This window comes from Clavelina lepadiformis, chromosome 3, assembly GCF_947623445.1.
Source record: "Clavelina lepadiformis chromosome 3, kaClaLepa1.1, whole genome shotgun sequence".
Taxonomy (NCBI): domain Eukaryota; kingdom Metazoa; phylum Chordata; class Ascidiacea; order Aplousobranchia; family Clavelinidae; genus Clavelina; species Clavelina lepadiformis.
This window is the reverse complement of record NC_135242.1, coordinates 20,579,600-20,604,920: the sequence shown is the minus strand read 5'-3', so window position 1 is coordinate 20,604,920 and position 25,321 is coordinate 20,579,600. Positions and strand designations below refer to the sequence as shown.

The 25,321-nt window shown below is 38.5% G+C and overlaps 1 protein-coding gene across 1 annotated transcript in view; it reads left to right on the top strand.

Moving 5' to 3' along the window:
• The first annotated feature begins 221 nt into the window (after positions 1-221).
• Positions 222-25,321, top strand: part of LOC143449337 (A disintegrin and metalloproteinase with thrombospondin motifs 9-like) — a 37,969-nt gene continuing 12,869 nt past the window's right edge. Inside the window, exons 1-9 of the mRNA XM_076949493.1 lie at positions 222-921; positions 1,999-2,531; positions 5,929-6,094; positions 10,645-11,105; positions 15,351-15,440; positions 18,778-18,902; positions 22,708-22,748; positions 24,139-24,244; positions 24,380-24,529. Coding sequence (XP_076805608.1) covers positions 600-921; positions 1,999-2,531; positions 5,929-6,094; positions 10,645-11,105; positions 15,351-15,440; positions 18,778-18,902; positions 22,708-22,748; positions 24,139-24,244; positions 24,380-24,529 — 1,994 coding nt within the window. The 5' untranslated portion in view covers positions 222-599. The remainder of the gene's footprint in view (positions 922-1,998; positions 2,532-5,928; positions 6,095-10,644; positions 11,106-15,350; positions 15,441-18,777; positions 18,903-22,707; positions 22,749-24,138; positions 24,245-24,379; positions 24,530-25,321) is intronic.

The window sequence follows — 25,321 nt, the reverse complement described above, 5'->3', positions numbered from 1 at the left end:
CCAGCATTTCAATGTATCCAGTCTGCCAGTGTAGACGAAGGAACGGTTTACGTGTTGGTACAACGCTGTTGATTGACCAAATACAGTAAGATTCTATCCCAGTAAGAAATCAGCTGACGGTGGCAGTGCTTTAATCACGAGCGATAGTTTTGTTTTAAATCTTTAATGAGTTGTTTAATGAATAACATTTATTGTTTTTGCTATTGGACGTTTACAGGGGAGCTAGTTTGAAGCATACAATCACATGTATGACATACTTTCTGCTATTACCTATTCTGTTATTCAACGGGACTTTATCGGGCAGAGCAATTAGCCGACGTCGACAACAGACCAGTCCTTCTCTATCTCCGCTACTTTAAGTGTGGAAGCATCTTGAAACTTGAGCTTTAAAACGGGGCTAATTGCTTCTTTGGTTGAGGGACTCGTTGCACCAGATTACCTTGAATTTGTTGAAATGTAATGGGAGAAAACTGTCATTGTTCACGGCGATTTGGGTCGTGTTTCGCCGCCATTTGCAAAAGTTTTTTACAATACTGCCAATTTGGAATTCTCATGGACTCCGTTTTTGTTAAAATCAGCCAGAAAGAAGGAAAACTGAAATGTTTTTAACTTTTCATTGCTTCCGTTTAAACAAAAACTTCAGCCCGGGCAAGGCTGGACGGTTTGGGCGAAGGAAACCGTCTTGTCCCTCAAAGTCTACCATGCTGCTACAGGGAACCGAATTTTTTATCGGAATTCTGTTATTATTATTTTTATGTCAAGTCGCGGCAGTCCGCGGTCTGACCCAGCATGAAACAATTGACAATTTTGCTCGCAATAATATTGAGGATGTTTTGCGAAATGCTAAACTTCCAAATTTGGAGTATTCGGCTCGGAATAGTGATACGCGACGCCCAAAGAAGCCGGAGCGACTGGTCTCAGGTTAGTTTTGTTATCACATCACCTTTAGAGGTATATACGAAAATGTTAAAGAAAATAACAACGAACTATCAAAGTGTGTCAATCAGAATCTTATCTTCATATTCAAAGTACCGCTTTTTACAACTTTTGAAGACCTTACACTGAGTTCTTAGGCTTTTGAGATTAGCATTACGAAATTGCTACTCCGTGTTCGGTGTTAACAAATTGCTTCTATCCGTGTACCGTGAAATTCCCTTCTGTAACGATCACCTTCTCACTTCTTTTCCGTTTATTTTCTTGTTGCTAATTACCAGTTTATCCTAAGGATTGGCATAACCGCAAAGTCGTCATTGTTCTTGTGCTGTATTGCTTTTAATGTACGATGACCACATGTACACGTCATTTAGCTTTGAAGATGTGTAAGTCGGTGCTTGTAAACCTTTTTGGAATAGTACACCTCCTCATACGATGTTAGTTAAAAAAAATAACACCCCAGTCATGTCCTATAATGGAAATCTTAATGTTGCAAACGCACTCAATCTGAAAGCATGAGCTTCGGTTAGTGAAGTTTTTGGGACACTTCTCTGTTTATATCGCATACGGAACGTTCGCCAGCAGTCAGTTTACATAACCAACGTGGCCAAAATTGATTCGTTAATTACATCGCATTTCAAAAAGTTCATCTCAGTCTAAGTTTTTGAAGGAATTAGCCGCTATGCCGCACGACAATTATTTCTGGACTATTTGAATAATAATACGATTTTTGTGATTGCGTAAACTTTTAAAAACTGTTATTTGATGAACAAAATTTAACCCACACTTGCTCACTCTGTGATGGTACATCTTTAAACTATTCTCGTACACTCTGAGGTTTAATGTACAAGAGGCTGACAAGCGCTGGTTCAGGAAATATGCGGATGTAATAATCATCTCAACTTCAGTATCATTCAAAGCATAAATGTTTATGTGTGCATTGTTTATGGGAACGCGGGCTCTATAATGATTCGATTTAAGCTTCCTCCGAGTTAGGGAGCTGAATAGACTTTTTTGAGATTTACTCCCAAACTTTATTATTGACAACCATTTCAATCTTTTCAGAAAACGTCGCTCACGGCTTTGAAGAGCACGAGGTGATAGTTCCCATACGTCTTCATCACGTGACCGGACATCCGGTTTCTCACGGACGTCACTTCCGAAAGAGAGCGCGGGGGGACGACGATCATCCAAAGAAGAGGAAAAGAAGAGATGTCGGAGCGCGGGAGGAAAGAGAGCACTACTTGAGACATCTTTTCAGACTCTCAGAGAAAAATGACACCAACGACGACAACAAACCGTTTTATGACGTAATACCCAACCAATATACGAACGATTACGTCAACGACTTCGTCGAAGAAGAAGATGACGATTTGGATCACAGATTTGCAAATTTCTCCTTGGATGCTTTCGGAAAAAGATTTCATCTTCATCTAACGCCCTACGAAGGGTTCCTCGCCCCCAACTACACCCTCCAGTACATGGGAGACCCCAAAGACGGGGCGATGCATCCTGACGTTCCGCGCCATTGCTTTTATTCGGGATTTGTCAACGAGCGCGAAGATCATCGCGCCATCCTGTCTGTTTGTCGCGGTCTGGTAAGTCGATATGGATTCTTCTGTGTTTAGTCAAGATGAAATAATTTATACAAATTGCGTTTTAAAATTACTTTATGTGGTGAATTCTGAATTTATCGCAAAAAAGTGAAGTTTTTATCTCTGGTCTTTTGGGAAACACTTTTAAGTAGTTGAATAGTGGCTCATAATGATCATTTTGAGTCAACAAACTGTTCTGGCTGCATATATGTATGAAGCTGTGTTAAAAATCGCCATAATTTCGATTTATGATATATGGCTTGATTCCATCGACAACTGCCTGACATTCACTGGTTTAGTGTGACAATTTCAATGACGAAAGCGTCGTCGCCGATGTCCTTAGAATCGTATCTAACGACGCTGTTTTGCGGCAAAGGTAACTGTTGGCGTAGTGAGCCGATTCGAGCGGTAACTAACAGACAAAAGAACATGCACGCATTGTAATGTGTGATACAAATTACTGGCGTGGCCCATCTACGTTTCGCTGATTTTGCTTTGTTCTTGCCAGGGCGGTGTTTGCAAACTTCAAAGTCTTCAGACAACTATCTCATGCTGTCAGCGCGTGGCGACCCATGACTGCTTTGTTTGTTTGTTTGTATTAAGCCGGATGTGTTATTGTTCCGTTGCGTTTGGTCTTATCCCTGCAAAATGTGCCTCGAGGCTTCGAGTTATTCGATCGAACGCCGATTTTGAACAGCGCTACTTACGCGCCGAACTTATGACTCAAAAGTCGCTCGACCGGCCGTCAAAGGCGACCGCTTTGGATGGTTGCTGGGTTCGCTTGACTCGCAGATAATTTTATATGATAATAATTCTTCGAAAAGCTGCGCATTCTTTGACAAACATTACCGTGGCTTTTCCTACAATTTAATTTTTCTACACTGGCAGGTTAAAATGCATTGATGCTATACATTGACATACCTGTACATGTGCTTTCAGTTGCCAGATTTCTAGTATTTTTGCGCTGCTGCGGGCGTGGTCCCAGCTATGCAAAGCGATTCAATGCTCCACCTTACAGCGGAACATCAAACGGCGGAATGCGGCAAATAACATTTTTCAAGTCCTGTGAAAAGATAATAGCAACTTGATAGCGTAAATGTCGCAAATAGAACACTCTCACCGCCAAATATTTGAAAATATTTGAAGAGGCAATGAAGGTACTTTTGCTATTTGCTTACCGCCAATAACGTAGCTGTCGGAAGTCGACGAGTTTGGTCCATTGCACAGCTCCCGAGTATATCCTACAAATGTTAGATTAGATTTATTTCCTTTGGAATTTTGTGCGTTTTTGCATTGACTCTGCAAAGACCAGATTCAGTTACAGCTCATCGATTCTGCCTTGTTTTCATTTTCAATACTTTATTGCGGGGATTTGCAACGTTGTTGCATTGTCGGGCTAAACCCACCATGCTATGTCGGCACATTCACCATGCATGCATTATGCTGTAGGGCCAAATATACGATTGTCGAATACTCAATGCTCAGATTTGTAATTCCCCTAAATTGTTGTCTCATTCATTTCAGTAATCTTACGCAACACTGGATAGCGCATTGTTACATCGACAAACGACCATTGTGAGATAACGTCGCGCGTGACCCAAGCTTGCTAATCTGGCTGATATTTGCAAATAAACACCCAAATCCGTTTCCAACCGCAGTTTCGAAGGGTAACCATGACAATACATCCTCATTAACGGAAGTCAGATGTTTTTGGCATCTTAAAACGGTTTAGAAGCTCGTTTATGCCAAAGCTCATGGCAATAGACTTGTGTAACTTTGCGTATGCTGTTGCTTGCTTTTGCAAGTAATAATCATAGTTCTGTAGCCTATTTGTAATTTCATTACCAATCACTAGATATTAGGCTATGACAGTGAAAGGTACGAACACTCCTATATTGCTTATCTTTCTAAGATCAAATTCAGTAGATCAAAAACGTGTTTAAGTATTTTGCAGCATTAATTTTTAAGATTGTACCATATAGTCGACCCTTTCGAGTTGCAACGACTAGCACACCGAATGGTTCGTTTAAGTCTAGATTTAATTTTTAGATCTTCTAGATCGCGGTTTTCCGCTACAGTACTTAAGCTAAAAATTAGCAAGGTGCCGCACCCATGCAAAACACGACCTTTCATACAATTTCATGATACAGTAACATGTCACATTACCACGGAAGTGCTATCCAGGCAAGATTAGCGGTATTACAGGCGTCATGTGTGCCGCTATTGTGTTTATTTTTTACATTGATTTGTAGTTTCAATCTATTTTCGGTCGTGAAAGCTTATTTTTCTGATTAAACATTCCGATTCCTTGTTTATTGTCAGAAATCGCTGCTTCTCAATAGCCGTGTGCGTGTAGAATTTACGCTATTATCCAAACGAACTTCGTCAGAACAGTGTAAGAATGAAAGGATACGAAAGTTCAGTTTGGATTAATTGCATTTTTGCTTTAAGACTGATCATTGTAGGCCGACTTGCTTCAAGCTGGGTGGTATAGCTTACCGTTCAATAGCATCATTGGCTGAAGTTTTAAGGTTGCTTCTGTTTAACATTAGATGACTTTCCAGGGATTTGTATGCAGGATGTATGTTAAGAAAATAACAGGGTTTTACGTTTTGCTGCATGCGTGGCTTCTGGTCGAAAAGCATCAGTGATTTTGTGGCACTCCGCGGCGCCACATCAAAGGCAGCATACCGACCACTTGCAACTTTAAAGCGGCCGAATAAACCTTGGCGTATTGCCAGGACGCAAAAGTTGCAGGGGTATTTTTAGAATCAATAACAACGCGTGTTTTAATCCCCTTGCAAGGCACAATAATGTGGCCTCTTGTATGTGCATATCAAAACACGTGTATGTTTTTCCTACAAACAAACTTTTCCCAAACTGCTTCCGTTTGAATATCATTTTTCTCGTAACAACCTCGTCATTTAGGCTAGTTTCGTCTGAAAGCATGTTTGGATTTGCCAACGCCACACAAAGACTGTTGCTCTGACCCATGACCCGCAATGGTGGGAGGTTTGTGAATTTTCTTAACACTTTCAAACCACATATAACACTGTAGTGTAATTGCCGTGAGCAAGTATACAGGGTTTTACGCGTTGTAGCTACCGTTGCTTTTGGTAACCGGATTGTTTGCAAACATTTGGAATTAAGCGAATAAACCCTTTGATGTAGGGTGACATTCAAAATGAAAATTGCAATTAAATATCAGTTTAAAAGCTCAAATTAAAGAAAAATTTGAAGTTAAATATGCTTATAAAAATTGACCTATTCCTTTTAGAGGTGATTGGGCGTTATTACGTAGTATTAAATGGTTAAACAGAGCTTACGCTTATTGCTACGTTTAGCGCAAAATTTCAACGTGTTTATGCTATTATTCAAAACATGCTGTTTTGTTTTTCAGTTTGGTGCATTTCGTACCGACACTGACGACTACCTAATACAACCTGAGGTTATGAGTTCCAATCCCAACCGGGCCGAGGAAGACGAAGAAGGAACGAAACCTCATCGAATTTTCAAACGAAGTGTCGATGCTGCGAGAAAAGGCAAACAATTATGTGGATATACTGGTTAGTTAATTTATAGTTAACATGACGATAACTATAAAATAACAGAATTGTACAAGAATTGAAGCCTTGGACTCCTTAGTACGAGTAATTTTGTATAAATGTCATTTAAATTATTTGAATAAGAGATTAATTTAACTCGAATGTAGATGTTTTCTATAAGTAACTTATATTTGTTGAAAATTCAGTATTTATAACTCATTTTTTTATTTTATTGATTTTATATCTCATTTCATTGTTGAATTCTTGTTCACCGTTTGGCCTTACTCGCTGGTTATAAGTTTAATTGTTTTAACACGCTGTGATTAATCTTCGTCAGTCTAAACTGACAGACGTCGGTGGATTTCCCCGGTGACTGTGACGTCATACTCAAAACAGTACACACGTTTCTTTTTCCTTGTGTAAACATGCAGTTGTGGATGATTGTCTGTGCAATCACTTGTAATGATTGTGACATCATAATCCAGACGGTCGCTCGCAGTTGTTGCGGAATTCGATTTACGACCTAACATTGGAAAAGCAGCTGTGGCGTATGCATTATCGCGCAACAATCGAGCATTATTACGTTGCTTTGGGAGAAAGTCAGAGCGACAACTTACTACGGAATGTATAACTTTAGATTAATTGTTTAACCCTGGCTATGTTAAGAAACCAAAAAACTTTTTAACCACTGGTATTGGCGACATAGCATGACGTGGTATTACCTAGATAAATAGGTTTAGCCCTATTTTAAACCCACGGGTATAGATGGGTAGCATTATGTTAAATCCGCAATTTTACAAGGATAGCAACCTAAAATTTCTTATTGGTCTTGCCCTCTTCTAACAACGCCTTTTCATGGGAAATTATCCAACCATGTACTTCGTTTCCGGCCTTCCTTGTAATTTAGCCCCCTTCCCACCCTCTGAAAAGAAACCTGGGTTGGGCGTCCGGTGGGTTGCTATTTGTCCTATTTGAACATTACGTCATATCTATCGACCATGTCTTACAAAAAAGAAACTTGCAACCTTACGGATGTTGTATAAACGTAGAAATTTTATAGCGGTTGCCATCAAAAAAACAAAAAACTATGACAAACTTTAAGCATCTCTTTGCAGCTTGATGTGTTTTCTGACCTTGATCATTGTTACGCATCACTACGTGACAATTGACTTGCTATCTGCCGTAAAGGAACAATGAAACTGTCGAGACCAAGTCCTGTTAGCATATAAACAAAAACGTTTAAGGTATTTGCAATGGTTTCCGATGGATTTTAACTAAAGATACCGATTGGCGTGCAATTGTTTCTGAACTGTATGCAAAGATTTGAAAGAGAATATCAAGCATTTGTGGTGAAATTTTATACTAGTGTTTAGATAACTTCAATTTGTTCTGTATTTTGGTCAGTGGTGTATCGCAAAGATATATCGGCATACGTAACACTGTTGCATGAAGTCTTTTATTATTTATTCACCGTGCTTCCGATGTATTAGATAACGTTCGGAAACTTTTTCTTCTTTAGCTCCTTAAAATGCAAAGGCGGATGACATATATTACGTCATAATCAATCAATGTAGTTCTTGTCTGAGCCACCCGCGTTTTATGAAGATTGAATAGACCAACTAACGACGTGTAACCGGTCGTGTGAACTTCTGTCGCGGTCAGCGCTGTTCTGTTCAACCGGTAGGCACAGCAGCCTATGTTTTGTCACAATGCCACCCTAGTGTTACGTAGACGTCGTGGGAAAAAATTAGAAAAGTAGAAGTATGGGCAACACTGCGCTAGATCTTTGCAATTTTTTTCTATCCTTGTTTAAACTTAGGTTTTTGCAAATTTTTCGGCGGCCCTAAGTCTACCAAGCCGAAAAGATTAACTTACTAAACCCTAAACATCAAAGCGACATCACCAGATTAGCTTATGAATGACTCCTTTGAAATAGGGGACAAATTTGGGACGTGCTGCTAGCGCTTTTCGAATTATTACCGGCCCCCGAAAAATTAATAATCCCCAAACTTGATAAGCCAATATGTACACACACTTTGTTTTCATCCTCTAACAATTATGCTTTGTATTATTATGACGTGACGATGGTCGCTGCTCAACTCAACGTTTTTAAAATAAATGCGTTGATGAAAGCTGAAACAAACACTTCAAAATTACCTTAATTCTTGTTTTCCAGCTCTTTAAGTTGGTTTATTGTTTTCTTTTTGTATAAATTTGCGCTTGGGTTAGGGCTATAGTCGCAAAAGGTTTCCAAAAAGCTTCTCGGTGAAACTTTATTATGCAGTTTGTGCATTTAACCTGCTTCGCTACCCCACTGTTCTTTTGAGGCCTTTGTACGCACGTCATCCACGCCCCACGTTTGTTTGCGTGGTACATATTGTGACGTCACATTTTACTTCGGTTTTTAAAGAAAGTTGTATTGGTGAGCAGGGGTTTATGAAGAATTATGATAAAAAGTGAGTTGTTACGTGTTATTACTCTTCGACACTTGTCAGTAAAATATTAATATTTCCGTCTTTTATGACGGTATCATACGTCATAGGCAGACTTGTCGCGTCACAATCGTCGTTATACCATGAATGATAACAACAAAAACAGCTGATTTGAAAGGAGAAACTTTACGTGCAAAGATTTAAAAAAAGTCTGTCCTTTCAGACTACAGTTATTTTGTAATTTACGAAAGTCACTGCGCGGCCAGTCACGAGCTATAAACTCATAATCTAAAAAATTACAGAGAGTTCCACAAGCTAATAAACTGCACTGTTACAGGAAATCCACCTACAATGTGAGAAAAATATTTACGAACGAAAATCCGGTGGCTTACTCTCATATGGCTAAATCTTGTTGCAGTGCTATTGAAGTAAAAATAACTTCTTGTAACTGCTTTCATGATGATCTTTTAGCTCAGTACCGTAATACACCAAACCTGCGTCAAACCAAGTCTTCTGCTGGTCATAGACACATTTTAACTAGATTAAAATTTTTTTTATTGCTTAAAGAGAAATTCCTGGATTTTGTGAGAATAAAAATGAAGGTGCGGCGAAATCCTAGTTTCCTAGGAGGTCATCCGTCAAAACGACCGGTGACCTTTTTTTACGGTGAAATGTTATGTATTAACTTCTTGCCGTTATATTACTTTGTTGTCTTCTTTTTGGGGTAAGAAGAATGGTGATTTTCTTCCAAAATTAATGGTCTTGGAAAAATGAAATCGCTTTTAATTCTGTTTAGTTATTAAAATTACCATAAATACTTTTCTGTCTGAAATCAATCAAGCGACAACTTAGGCCTAATTGGCTCTTATAATGTCATATTGGTCACAGACATGAGAGATATACCGAATCGAACACGAATCCTAATATTACGCTTATGTATGAATAACGACCTTTTTTGAATTATTTGCGAGTATATTTCGAACTTCAAACACGCATAAAACAAGTTATTCTATAATACATCAATGAAATTACAACTTTTAGCATAATGCACTTGCTCGCGAGGCATTTTGATAAAGGGCAATGAGCAAAGTTGTTAGATTCGACTCGAATTAGCACGATTATCAAAATCTGTTTTTGTCGTCTCACGAATCCAAATTTTTTTGATTTGGAACAAAAAAAAAACAGCCAAGACGAAAAACCATTCTGTCTCTCGCCCTGTAGTGTTTTGCAAATCCGGTTGCGCCACGTTTAAAACTGATCTCGCTGGAGTTGAAGAAGCTGATGGCGAAGAATAAACAACCATTAAAGACCTTCATATATATATATATATATATCGCTTTTCCTTTGGGAAATGAGGAAACGTGCCGATGGCGAAGAACAAACGTTTTAATTTCCGCCTGGTGTGCTCTCATTTTCCTGTATTTAGTTTATTTTTCATGAAAACCTGCTTTCCGTTTCTTTAGTGTTGTATTTTATTAAGGTTACGTTTACAAAGTTCCTGTTGAATGTGAAAATGTGACACTAAGTTGTGTAATGACCGTTGACCACCTAGTAGGCTGGCCACCGACCACCTGCACATCCTGACCGGTCCATTGTCTGCAAATCCGGGCGTGTCCGAACAAAAAGTCATCAATAGTACGCGTTGAAAAGGTCATAATCGTCGTTAAACCCGCATCGGGGCCTGGTCGTTAAACCGCGTAATTGTGTTGATGCTCAACACGGAATATCGCCTATATCAAGTAAGACAATGGGCATTGTTACAGATCAGATAGTTGATTGTGCGCTCACAAGGCCTACAGATGTATTGTTCCATGTTTGTTGTTATTAGATGATAACATCACTTTGAGGAAGTACTTGATCGCCCTAGGCTTTTCTTTTCTTTGTTTTGAAACCGCACAGTCATCGACGATTTAGCGGTTGCAATTAGAGGTTGACATGCCACGCATTTCTTGCGTTTATTCTCCTGCGCGCTTGCATGCCTCAAATGCGTCGGTGCAATTTGCATGCAATACTTCTATGAACAGTGTTCAATTCGCAAGGTTATGCTTTTCAGGCAACGTATGTAAAATCGTTAAATATTCAGACAAATCACAGCTGGGTTATTAATAAGTAATAACCACATAAAATATTGTTTTGTAGATAATTCCGATTCTTCAAAGCCCGAGTTCACAGGTTTAAAGCATGACGTCATAAATGGCCTCGGTGATCCAATTGGAAGGAAGAGTGAGAACCCGACACGTCACCTTGAACGTAAAAGGATCCAGAAATACCAACTCAGAATGCATCGACGCAAGATATCGCGATTACGTCACCTTCTCAACTTTGAAAACGATCCGGTAAAGACACGATGGGTCCTGAAGAAAATTTATAAGCTTTCAAAACTTGTTACCGGAAAACATCTCGACCCCTTGTCGTTAAAAAAACCCGTGACGTCACAAAAGGAGCGTATGAAGTCACATAAAAAGGAAAGTGAAACTTTGTCGAGGAAAAAGCGATACCTGTCCTATCCCCGTAACGTTGAAGTTATGGTTACCGCCGACAACGCTATGTTCGCCTCGCACGATGACGTGGAGCATTACGTATTGACATTGATGGCGATCGTAAGTATTATTGTGACGTAATAATCAACAAAACGCCAAGTTTAACGACCTTGTTAGTTTTAAAAAAATATTTTGATGCCACGGAACTTAGCGGTATAATTTTATCAGTTAATTACGCTTTTGATAATGCATCTTGGCGGCTTTCTCAATACGTGATCTTTTTCTCCATATGTTTTTATTTACTTTAGTTCTTGTTGAGTTAACTTTGATTTACAAGACAACTCCCGCGTTGGTTCGAGGAAAGTTTTTGACGAATGCTTTTCTCAGATACATATTACATACCAATCTAATTTCTTATTTTGGATTAGGTTTGTTTTTTTCTGATTTGAGAAAAGAGAAATTCCTTAAGAATACTTTGATAAACCAAAGTTATCCATAAACGTAATGGTTATTAGTTGTTACTCCCAGAAAAAGAATTTTTAAGCTGTGAATGTTGTAATGTGATTTGTTAGTGTCTTCTGATAAGTAGAATTTAAATTGTAATCTTCTTGCATTTGTCATGGAGTCTTATGATAATGTCAAGTGCATCATGATTCGAGCCGCGTTTCAATTTTTAAAACATCTTTTCATTTTTTTCGGTGCTTCGCCTTTTCAATCCGTCAACTTTCAGTCGTTGAGATTGTATCGAATAGGAATTTTCTTTTTTACTGTTTTCAGTTCGTCAATTGAGAGAAATCTTTTAGCCTAGTCTTACGTCGTACACGCAAAAGTGCCACGTAACAATGCAACGAGCGTGGGAAAGACGGCGTTTATCTCGAAGTTTGCTGACCAGCGTTAAGGTTTCAAGTCAACACATTGACAGTATCAACTGTGTAGATGCTTTTTCGTAAAACAGTTACAGTCTTTCTATTTGAATAAGTTCAAACCAGCTCCAGTAACTTAGCTGTCGTCAAGTGGTTAATGCTGAATCGCTTGGCTTGATCGTGATGGAGGTTTTGTGATTTATCCGGGTCCTGCTTTTCGTAACGGAAATTACAGCAGGTTTAACTCAATATTAAAACTGTAATTTGCACCTACATATCGTGCATAATAGGCAATTTGTAAAATTTGTCGGATATTTTGCATTACCTACGAGGTTGCAAAATGCCATTTTCGGAGTAGAAAGTTATAAAGTTAAATTTGTTATTAAGCATATGTTCAACCGCATTATAATCATCGCGTGTTTAAGTGAAATTAACGATTTCTGTGGTCTCGTGGTCTCTTTAAATAGCTTTTGATACATGTGTTACGTGCAACACAATCTGAAAAAAATTTTATTGTGCCAATATCGCCGTACCCTTTGCATTTTTACAAAACAATTTCAAAAGATGTCATTTCACCTTTATGTCCTCCACAACTGGTAGACGACCCATATACAGTATCGGCATGTGGCCATGCAGATCAGATAAACAAATATACTTTCGAGTCTCAATTTCCTGGTTAAAATTCATAATTAATTTGCTAATTTCATTATTTTTTCGCCTCGTGAGTTTTTTCAGTTGAAGGAAGTATAAACCCACAACTTGATTCGGTTTTTCATTTTCCCTTTGTCTTAAATACACAACCTACTTCGGTTTTAAAAAGGCATAGAAAGCGGCCATTATGACGTATGCGACTATTTTCTAATTTAATCAAGCGAGACAGTGCGATTGTGACTTTGAATTTGCGGAAACTATACAAACCGTAACGTCATCGTTCATTCCATTGTGACGTGTTCTGCTTGCGTTTTTTCTTTTTTCGGAAGAAAGTTTGTTTGTTTTGCCAATTTACTGATTTCGGTTATTTTAAAAAGCTAACTGGGTCGGTTCTATCTTGACGTCATTCCGTTGTTGGTTTATCGAACAAACAAACTAAAATATAATTTATCTGTCGTGTCATTGGTCCTTCTGTAACTTAATAATCCACAATTTCCTGTTATTATGAGGTGCGGTTTGACCTGTAATGTAACTTCTACCGCAGACGTAAAACACAAACCGGTGATTATGATCGAGTAATAATAAGGAAAACGTGTTCCAGTTTGATTTTAATAAAACCTTACATCATAATGGATTTCCCGTACGTTTTATTAACAAATAAAGAGCTTTTCATAAACTGCGTTTTTCCAAATTTCCGTTTTTCAGTTGGGTGGTATATTGCGGAAAATCATTAGAAACATCTGTTGGCTTCATGAATAGTCTACTGTAGATCCCTTCAGCGTTTTAGCAAAAAAACGTTACCAGTGATTATTTCGTCATAATGGTCGTTGACAAGCGGATGAACTCCTTGCGTCAAGATGATTACCTTAAAAGTCGTTTCCAGTGCCATAGGTCATTTAAAGACATCAATCCGAAAGTGTGAATTATAGCCTGGTTGTAGCCCAGATTACTGGCTGTGTAATAATAATAACCCTCGGGCTGTCGAACCTTTGTCTTTTTTGGTATTCTTTTAGATATTTTGCCAAGTAAACACGTGTTGACTCGCAAATTTGAAGAAAAACATTACATATGTATAGCTTTTTAGTTATTGTAAATGCTTATAACAACAACGTACACTTTACGACGACAACTTGCACTTGAACGGCGGTTGAACATTTGACTAGGTTGTTTCATACCGTCTGAATGGCCGAGTATGATGTAATTTCCTAAAAATAGGTGGAGGAAGAGGACTTGATTGATAAGGTGTGATTTTCAATGGATTGTTGATATGACTTCTGGCTTTGTAGTTTCAAGAATGCACTCACGGGTGAAACGCTCTGTAACTTTGCCCGAAGCCGAGTGGCAAATTGAGTGCAAATTAAACAGTCGAGTTGGGAATGTCTTTGTGAAGTTTAAGCCAAGCTTTCCGCAACTGAAAAGAAACGACCAGCAAACGTGCCCCATTACATAGGAACCAAAACTAAAACCTACAAAACTCGTTTTTGTGAGTCGAACCTACTAACTAAAACGTTAATAAATTATGAACTCGCGCAGATATCAATTTTTATACGGAAGTGGTTATAGACACGATACTCCGAAGCCAAAAGCTGTCAACAGACCCTTCTAAAGGGTCCTCGATGTAGGTACTTCTCGGTGAAATGTGTTATTCTGCCAACCGGGTGCGATAGCAAAGGAAAAGGTGCTGACGTTAGTTAGGAAATGAGGGGTAAACCACAGAAACACTATTATCTTTGAAGTGTATTGTCTTAATTGGAGCGTGGTACGCCCTGGTTTTTTGAAGGTCGTTTATTTGTTGTTTTTTTTGACAATATTAGGCGCGGTAAAACTTCATTCCATTCACTTATTATGCTCTTGCTTTGAATACTATCCCGAAAGCGACCCCCAAAATGTACAAACACTCAATCATAAGATGACATCACACAAAGACCAAATATTTGTAATTGCGTATTCATTATTACGTAATACTAAATACATTTACAAAATTATTTTTATGTTCCCGACGATACACACGCTTATGGTAGAGTGTTCGTCAAATTCGACAAATGTGTGTAATTTTTTTCTCCTGATTGATACGTGCTTTGACCTGCAGTTCGTAGCGACGTCTGGGAGCCTATTTTTGGAAATCATCTGTCTTGCTTTTGTAACACAATGCCAGGTTTTGCAATGCAACTAAAATTTTGGGAATTGGTATCAGATGAATCAGACAACCGCTCAGAGGAAACGACTGATATCGGATATAGTAATTGGTCTCTGTTTCTACGGTAAAAGATGCCATGTTTCTCTTGTGAAAAGACTGACGAGTACCGGTGTTTGCAAACACGTTTTTCATACTTGGTTGAGTTTTTTCGTTTTAGTTGCGATTTTTTGGTGAAACTCGATATGCTGCCTTGTCTGGGCCACGTTTTGCTGAATTTGTTTTTAACTATTTGGAATATTATCGATATGTGACCTAGTTAACTGTGTTGGCTTTAAAAAATCAGCAATTTTGCCCGGCAATGTTAAGACTGGTTGGTGAGTGCGAGCCGGTATTACTTTGATTCTCCATGTTTGTAACTCACCCTTGCCAAATAATTTTCACACTTTTACCATCGTTTTTCGTGAATTTGTTATAAGTCAATTTGTGCTTCATTTAGCTTCTCTACCATTAAAATCATGATATATATTCTACAGAATCATAAAATGTCTTGGTGTGAATTTGTTTCTAACGTTAATGTTTGTAGTGTTGTGTCGTTAGTATTCCAAGTGAAATATGATCCGTCCCAACGTAGGACAAATACATGGAATATGCTTTTACACCCTACACATTATAACATACTTTCAAGCACGTTTATAAACTTTCTTCTATTCACAGGTCAACCACGTGTACCACGACCCGAGCGTCGAAAACCAAATCAACATCATTCTCGTCAGACTTGTGGTGGTCGGGAACTCGCAAATCCACGTGAGTTTTCTTCCAAATTTTTTTGGAGTGATTCATCGGGGGAATCCCCTGCGATATTATCTTTTCTCATTGGCCGGCGTCATATTTTTGGTCGGTCCTGTTACGGATTTGTCGTCGTGTATACGAGAACGTCACGTTTTGGTTGCAGGGTTTTATAAACTCTCGATGCGAATTCTTAAACGGTTTGCAACGCGGTGACGTAACTCATTTGTGGAGATGGACGCGGTAACCGTGCGCCCGTTATCGGTATCGCATTACATTTTCAATTATTTCTCACACCGCCTTTATCAGCATTTAAGGTTTTAATGCATCTGCGATTGGGGGTCTTACGCATCGGACCGCGGTTTACACTTAAACGTATTTAAGAGGGCGTAACGTCCTTCTATTTTTTCTAGGCCCGGGCCAGGTCCGCGACTGGGGTGGTCAATTACCATCAATCACCGACAATGTATGTTAAATTGCTCTTGCGCAGGGTGTAGCCCCATAATTGGGTTGCACGGTTGGGTGTATGGAAAAGTGGCTGCTACTTTCGTGCAGTTTTCGGTCGCATATTTCAAGTAGTAAAATCAAAAGGTTTTCGTGGGAAAGGGGTCTTAGGGATATTAATTGTCATTGTTTTGTATGAATACACGGGCTGAATTTCGACGAGAAAACTGTGGTAACTCCGTTACCGTTGTCACTAACGGCGTTTCGTTTCCCGCACTCAATCCTTTATATGAAGAATTATTATCCACACAACGCTCTAGCAGGCGACAGATTTTGCCCCCGTTTGACCTCGCACTTGAATTCGAACTTGGTGACAACACTTGGATCATTCCTCGAAATCCCTTTGCAGGCTTTTGTCGTGGTTGGGCTAATCCGTGAAATCTTGTAATAGTCCTTGAACAATATGTTATTGAGTTGCGATAATACCAGAGCCTCTTAACGCTACATGATACCAGAGTGAAGAACGGTCGCTTAGGTCCTCATAATTCCCACGATCGTCGAGTCTTCACTGCGTTTAAACTTGCACTTGACCGCATGTATAGTCGTCGAGTGCTGCTGTGATATAATTCTATGGGGCTTGAAAGCCTAATTTGATATTCGGTTGCATTTTCCTTTATTTTTTGTGCAATCCATGCATGTGTGCAAGTGCCACCAAAACTACACACGGTTATAAAATTTCTTCGTCTCTGACAGGATTTTAACTTGGTAAGACAATCTTCCAACTTTTCAAGATTATAACTTAACCACTTTGCAAAACCGTCGATTTTGGCAGTTCGTAATATCGACTGTCCGGGCAGTCAATCAATCTTGACCTATTAGTGGACGGTCAAAGATTTGTGTGAGATTATATATGGACAGAGAAAACCGCTTTGAAAACGGTAACCGCTAAAGTAACCGTATTACGTATTAAGTTACACTGATGCAACAGGTGTTCGTTTCTTCCTTATACCTCTGTCTTGAGAATTTGGTAAAATTTTAAGTGTTTTTCTTTCCTCTTTTCGACTATGGTTTCGGCCACTGCTTTGCACCGAAATAAAGAATAAGTATGTGAGAAAAAACACGTTCTGATTTTGTGAGGAGGCATGGTCTTTGCACATCACTTAAATTTCGTTATCGCCGGTTTACAAAACATTCCACCTGTCACCGTAATTGCTAATTTTTTGGCATTTTTGACCAATCTGTCATGCTAAGCAGTTTCACCGTTATGGTCATCTTCGTACTTGCAGATTTATCCAGCAGAAATGCGAACGCTTTAGATTTATCAGCCGTCAAAAGAAATGAAAATACATTTTTTGTCCAATTTCACACCTTTCTTCAATTTTATGCAATCGTCTTCAAAAAGATACCCATGCTGTGTCTTTTGTTGCATCATTTTTATAAACTTAAAATTGCACAAGTTCCATTAAGTATCATTTATCGCAATCATTAACTTATTTCATCTGGTTACATATTATAATGGTTATATACTTATGTATCTTTTAACATAGCGCGATAACTTTGAACCTTGTATTTGCAATTCTGAAACGCCCCGTTTTAACCACAGGCATTTCGTACACAGTGTATACGTCATTTGTCAAAATTGTGATGCAGACCTAATAAAGCTCATTGTTACGATATCTAAGTGCTTATTTTAAGCGTGAATTATCTTTAAAAGGGGCAGGACAGGGGTAGGGTAAGTTTTTGTGTTTATGTTGTTCGACAGATCAAAGACTAGTATTCGGCGCCATTAAAACGGCTCGTTTTCTACATTGCTGGATAAATTGCCTTTGCCCAAACTTAAACTTGAATTCCAAACGCTCTTCACTATTAGAGTCTTATATCTCAACCTTTTTGTCGCTTTATTTCTTGCTAATATTTGCGTGATTATTTGACATTGAACTTTTTTTCTGAAAACGCATTTAATTAATCTTTTTTACTAAGGTTGTTTAGTTCAGGGCTTCCCAAACTTTTTTGCTCGCGACCCCTTTCAAACTTCCGAAGTTTTCCGCGACCCTTCACGTTTAAATTAATAAGCAGTGCAGTGCATTGATAAGTAGTATATGAAGTACTTCGTGTAAAATTGGTATACGCTCTGCGACCCCGCAAGGGGTCGCGACCCCCAGTTTGGGAAGCCCTGGTTTAGTTTACTGATTCTATATGTTGGCGTATAGGTCACATATTTAAGACGTTCGATTTAAGTTCGTCAGCATTTAAGGGATTTGCTTAATTTTCCTTCTTTATAGAATATAGATTAAACACGAACAAAGAAATAATTATTTCAAAACCCTTTGCTTACGCTACACCACTTTATTTTGCCGCATATTTTATGCATTGGGCAACATATTGTTGATCAAAATCGCTTAAAGTTTAATACGTGCATTTCCGGTGGTTCTATGACTTTTACTACTTTTAACCTCTATTTGATCAGTGGTTCCTTTGTTTGTCCGCTTAAACATAAGATCTACTCTGCATTGTACCGCATAAAAATCTGGCCATGATTTACAGTAAAGTCGTAATAATTTAATGCTGGGCAAGCTATGTTCCGTAAACTGTATGGAAATTCCTGAGGTTGAGTCGTCGTAGTATTCATTGCTTCGCTTCGTTTTCTTTTTATAAGTTATGTCGGTATTCGGCGTTCTTGTTGACTTTTGTTATTTTAGTCTTGTGTGGGCCAAACCGCATTTAGACAGTTAAAAGGAAAGTCCGATTTATCTTAGGTCAAGCAAAGTAATATAAGCTTTATTTGTCAAAACTAAGCCAATTAAGTTATAGTTATCAATTGTCATTGATTAATTAATTGTTGGTCTCATCCCGCGATATATCTCATTTCCTTGGTTTTTCTTCCACATAATTATGATTTCATGTTTACCAGAACGGTCCGAGAGTGGAGAAGGATGCAAACTCTTGCTTGAGGAACTTTTGCGAATGGCAATTCCGCGAAAACGACCCGGACGACTCGCATCCCAACCACCACGACACAGCTGTTCTTATTACTGGGTGAGCATTCATTTGCCGATATCCCTTATCATCGTGATGCTACTGTACATATGTTATGAACCGATTACATACAGCTATTGCGTTCATCGTCGTTGTATGACCTTGCATACAGGTCACCTTGCGCATTGGGTCCACTCAAACCTTGTTGCGATTGATTTTCTTTGGGTAGTAATCGTTTAAATTGACGTGCACTCACTTCAACTCGAGTAGTGGCCTTGCGCCATTGCACACATAAAGATCTTACCTATGCTGTTCGTAAGCAAGGTTTTTGTGTTTTCAGTCAACCGCATACTTGATTTGATGGCAACTTTTACAAAAACCTACTTTACAAAACTTTTACAAAAACCTTTACAAAATAGTCTTATTCAGGAAGGGTTTAATAAGCCTTCCGCTACTAACTTAAATTGTTGTGAAACCTGCTTTGACCTTTCAACTTATACCAAAGGAAAAGTTTTGATGTGGGTCATGATCGGTTGTTATCAAACATTAACGCCAATTAACTCATACAAGGCGAGTTCGAGATTTCGATAACATGGCTCGGTGGTTGGTTTATTATGTAAAGTAACAACAACGGTTTGTACTCATGAGAATGCCACTGGTTGTTGAAAGTGATGACAAAACACAACTTGATTCATAATTTGAAAAGATTTTCCAGCAAGTTGACACCTAAGGTTAGAATGTTTACATTTATACGAACCTGGTATCGCCATCGCGGTACCCGCCAGTAAGATTATAACCCCGGTAATTTGTCGAATTATGCTCAATTATTGGTCATTACGATGACGGCCGCACGTGATAATGCCTCGTTATTATTAATTCAACGTGATGGGATTGATCGCTAAATGCTGAGTTGGTTAAAAACGTTCCTTCTTGGTTAATTGCACTTATTTCTGGCCCGAGCCGTTCGTATAAGAACAATATGAACCAAATTGGATTATTGCATAATTCAAATTTCTGCTTCTTTTTGCCTCAAAAAATTCAAATCACGATTCCTATAAAATTGCAACGTCACACAAGGTCCCGACGTAACCGGCGGTTGAACCATAAACAGAAATATTCAGGTTGAAATAATTTCAATGTTCGAAGATGTTAATACAGCCGGCTCCGTGATACTTGTACTAGACGAAGATTTGTAATAATCCAGTACAGCTTATTTACTTTAGCGAAAGAAAAGCGAATTTCTATTACTGTCAAAGGTCTTATCATAAAGCCCTTCTATCACAATGAGAACGCCCAAGACTCTTCAAAAAACCGTATGACGTCATAATGTAGATTATGTTGCCACAATTGACATAGCTTTGTGGTGAAGTATAAAGCTGCGTAAGTGCAGAAGAATTGTAATGTCAGTTATATTGGGATTATTTTGAAACTGAGGGTCTAATCCATTCCACTTCGGGTATTGTATTAAGTTGTAAATATGCTGGGAATTTCGGCCGATAAGGTGCGATTTTTGTGTGATAATGCATCTTGATTCGCAATTTGCATGGACCTTAAAAGGAGAAATGCTCCGCTATAAAACAATTTGTTTCTCGGAAACGAGAAAATGTCGAATTTCGTATCCTGATGAATCCGGAAATGTCAACGTACCGCTATTTGCAGAAATAAACTCATGACCTAACGAGAAAAGCACTCGACCCGGTCCCGTAATTAGACGGACTACATCAAACGACCTCCACGGCCTGCTGCCTAGTCCTATTACATCGCCTTTTGTTTTCTGGATATAGATCAATTTAGAATAATCCGATTTTGAAGCCAGCAATAAATCTGTTAATTACTATGGCGGTCCATGTCGAATATGGTAATCTTCTGTCAGAGAATCGGGCTTAGTTTACTGTTATGCTCAAGATTTTCTCACGTTTTTAAACTCACTGGTATGCCGGTGGAGTGTTCCAAAATCGGCAAAAAAGCAACTTCTCATTTCTGGGTTCTTTAGTTTTTTTTTGCTTTCCGTTTTTTACTCCTCTCTCGTTTTTTATTTTCTCACGGCAGGGCGGGTTGTGGCAAAAGACAGCAAAGTTATTTTAAGCAAAACTTTTCTGCGCCGTGGTTTGAGCTATGTTCAATCGGTTATCAATAACAAGGTTTTACTTGATTAGGCTTGCTGCTTATCTGTGCAAGGTTTGATTTTGAACAAACGGTATCGGACAAACTCACCTTGAAGAACAACCAAACAATACCAACTTTGTTTCTTTCCGACAGCCGAAGTGGCCTCGTTTCTTCTGGCCAGTGATAACATTATGCGCTGTCTGAGTTGTGGTTGTTGTAGTTCGGTTATTACAACACAATGTGAATATTGTGATTTCACAAACGCTCTTGTCTTAGGCTTGGAGGATAACAGGGTGCCAGTAAAAATTATGAAGAATTAGCCCCAATTAGATAAGTCTTGCAAAAAGGCAAAAATCGTAACGTTTGTGTTGCTACTGAAAAGCTGATGGGATCATTCTATGATATAATTAATAAACTATCGTGTGATTTCTTGCATCGGATATTACAGAAAAAGAAAATTGAAACTTGCCGGAGTAGTGGACTGTTTTGTTTCAACATTCTTCTTCGTGCAACTCATGTCCTCAAAAACTCAGAAAACCCAAAAATTTTTGTTTTTTTTCCTTTCGAAATGATTATGATCTAGTGAAGGAAAAACAACAGACAAATCTTGGATGTTTATTTTAAGATGTTTAAATAATAATCGGAAACATCAATTTTCCCTTCCATTGTTACTTGGGCAACGGCAAAGTCACGGTTTGTGGTCACCAAAGCGATCCTCTGTGTAAGCTTATATTGTTTGCTGGGCTATTTTGACAAATCCATCCATTCTTGCAACGCCGAGCTCTTGAATTTATTGTCTTGTCGAGATTGCTATCGTTTGATGGAGACTGGTTGAGATTTTGCGGCCAAGCGTTGTGTTTCGTGACAAATTGGCCTCTCTTGAAAACTTCAGATCAAAAAGTCTCGTTCCGTGAAGCCTTTTGTGAGGCAATTACTCGGTAAGTGTCTTTGGTGATGCAGGTGTCGAAAACATTCTGGAACATATGACGAAAATTTCACGAATTTAATTCAAAGCTTTTGATTGCCACTTTGGTATTTTTTCGTTTATTTCGTTCGTAATAACAAGTTTGGAAGATTGAAAGACGAGCTAAGTGTTTTCACACGAGTGCTTTTGGGCTTGCCACATATTCTTACCACATCGCTGCGCCACCAAATGTTTGTCCTTCTTAGACACCTAGATCTGGCGGTCTGAGATCCGATTTTGGTCCGGGTTTAGACCAGTGTGCGCTGACTGATTAGATTCATTTCTGATCTGCTTTGTCCAATAAGCGTCTTATTTCAAATGATTTGGCTTATAAAGATGGCCCAAATCTTTTCAAAACAGTTTCCCACAAATATGGTGGTAGTGATGGCATAATACCAATTGTTACGTCATTATACAAAACGACGTGAGGTCAAAATGTGGTTCAAGTACTGAATTATTTTTCACCAGTTTCTTTGGAATGTGATTACCATACGAAATTTATGTTATCGCTTTTCAGTCTTTTAAAGTGCTGTTCATGTCATAATGCTCTATTGTTACGTTACAATCAAGCACTTCAATACTGCGTGAAAGTGCTGTATTATATGAAATTAAATGTGCAAAATAGAATTCTGATAATCGTAGAAATAGTTTAGGATCGCCTCTGAATATTTCGACGACGTGTAGCAATGTAATAATATGCTTATTACATGACTTGCTGTTTTACTCTCAAAATATATCCAAATATTATACTACTAGTAACTTCACAAATAATCAAACGAAACAATTTTTTTTCAGGCAAGATATCTGCAGATCGACTTCGGCCTGCGATACGCTTGGTAAGTTAAGTTTTTATATTGAAGTCATCAAAAATTTTTGATATTTTCATGACAATAGCGTTTCCAGTTTGTCAAACGATGCCAAATTGTCGAGTTTATCATCAAGTTTGTCTACTTAGATCTTAAAGCCTCTTAAAGAGAAATGACATAATGAGCCTCGAAAATTTAAGGTTCAAAGGTTATCGCTTTATCACCTATGCTCAATTTCCGCTGTCCAGCCAGCGCATACAATTATTAGGTCAATGTCAGAGATTCTGGTAATTTCTTATGAGATAACCAGCGAACTCTTATATTTATGTCTTATTGCCTTTGGCTAAACAGCTATGGCAATTATATGGTGAAGTGTTCATTGAATTGACTTTTCCTGACGTTAGCTTTATCTTGTTATACAATTGGAAGTCTATTTTCTGTTGCTTATAACTTTCAGCGATAGACGTTTCGACCTTAATTAATTAATTAATTAATTAATTAATTAATTAATTATCCTTTATCCAAAGCGCCAAATCCTGTAAATAGGAATGATTAAACGGTAGACTAAGAGATAGTTAGGTTATACATGCAGCTGTTAATTGACAATAAACGCTCAACACTTAGCACAGCTTGCTAAATTGGCCTTTAATTTGATCCACAAACACACGTGTTATGCAGGTAATCCATTTTAATCTTGACCGAAATTATTTCCGTTGTCAAATTTCAAGTGATTTGCTCTGTAATTCCATTGTAAATCTTTATGTGGCATTTTTTGTACACTTATTCATTGCTTGGGGGGCAAATAGTTTTCTTTGGGTTGTTCAATGAGACCTTTGTCTGCCAGTGTTAGGTTACGATCGAGGGGTACGGTGGAGGAATTTTATTGAGGGCTATGCTGTTTTCTTCCTCTACTCTAATTACCACACAAGTACAAGAACAATTTCTAAGATATATTTTTTGAGAAAGGACAAAGAGTCTTGGAATTTTTTCTCTTTTCCGTACATTCTACACGGCTGCTACAGGCAGTAGCCGGTATAGCTTTTTTAGACCCGAGAAGTTCACAGCGTAAACTGAATGCTTTGTTCTGTGCAAAGTGCAAATTAGCTTACGGGGTTCTATGCTGTTGAAAAGCAAAATTACACATTTCTTGTGTAGTTACATCTGTGCTTATAAAGTGTTTTTGTGGAAGTTAGGGGCGTTGATTCAATGCATTGTTGCATCAGGCCTTGCCCTCTATTCATTGCATTTTTGTGTATTGTGACGCAGTATTGCGTAACAGGCTAGTTGATTTTTGTCGTAAGGAATGACTTAAGCTTGAAACTGTTACGCTTATCACGTCCTTAAATATCCTGTGAACGTATAGACTGCTACTGGAAACGAATTTCGAACTAAAGTCTAAGCGTGGTTCGTGTCGTTCCAGGGTTAGCAGAGCTAGGAACGATGTGCGATCTCCGTCGAAGTTGCTCGATTAATGAAGACAACGGACTGAGCACAGCTTTTACAATCGCTCATGAAATTGGACACGAGTAAGGAAAATTGTTAACTTTTCTCTGTTTCTGCAGTAAACTTTCCTAATCTGTCTGGGTGTTAGTTGTAAACAAAACAAAATTGTTAAGTGTGAACAAAATATTTGAAAGTTACGTTTATTGGTTGCTACCCAGATTCAACGCACCACATGACAACAACGAAAAATGTTCGGACGCCAGTGGGCGCACAACGGCACTAAACGTAATGTCGCCGACTTTGGACAATAACGCCCACCCGTGGACTTGGTCGAAATGCAGTGCTCGATACATCACCAGCTTCCTTGAGTACGTCGTTTGGGTTATGTTTTGATAGTAATTGTAAGCTTTTCTACGATATGTTTTTACCTTGTTTGCCTGATGAAAAAGTTTAGCTATTCAGGCACCACCGCTGTAACATTGCTGGGTAAAACGGTGGTCAGATTAAATTGAGCTATTGATTGGCTGCTTACCCCTTACGCATCAGCGCAAATTAGCTCTCCTGTACTGCTGTTGTTTTGTTTGTGGAGAGGCATTTTTGCTAACCCTACACCACTAATCACTTTGAAGTGGACTGTTTTTGCTTCAGCTTTTGACAGTTTTATTGTCAGCGCATAGCATTAACCATATTAAAGCCAATTATTACGTCACGAGTAGGTGTTGTGGGTAAATAATCAAAGCGTCTGTCTAGTTTCACCACTTCGCGCTTCCTGATTATGACAAATGACACACAAACGCCATTAAGAACTTGTTTCATGAGCCACTTTTACTTGCTTGAAATAGGCTGATATCTTACGTTGGAGTGTGGCGTTATACATAAAGTAACGCATTTGGACGCTTAACACTTAACAAAAATATATAACGTGCCTTGAAGTGTAGTTAATAGCATCTTACCGTTATCTTGCCAGTATGCATGGTGCTGGCATGCCGGCCTAAACTCTGAACCCTCTGTTTAGGGAATTTAAACTTGGCGGTTTGCAGCTAAAAATGGGAGCTTACAGTATATACTAACTAAACAAACCCTCGGCGTCTTCTGCTGCTTGAAAAGTGGTTTAATTAGCTGGTTTGCAAAGCAAAACATACGCTGTGTTGTGTCGTGGC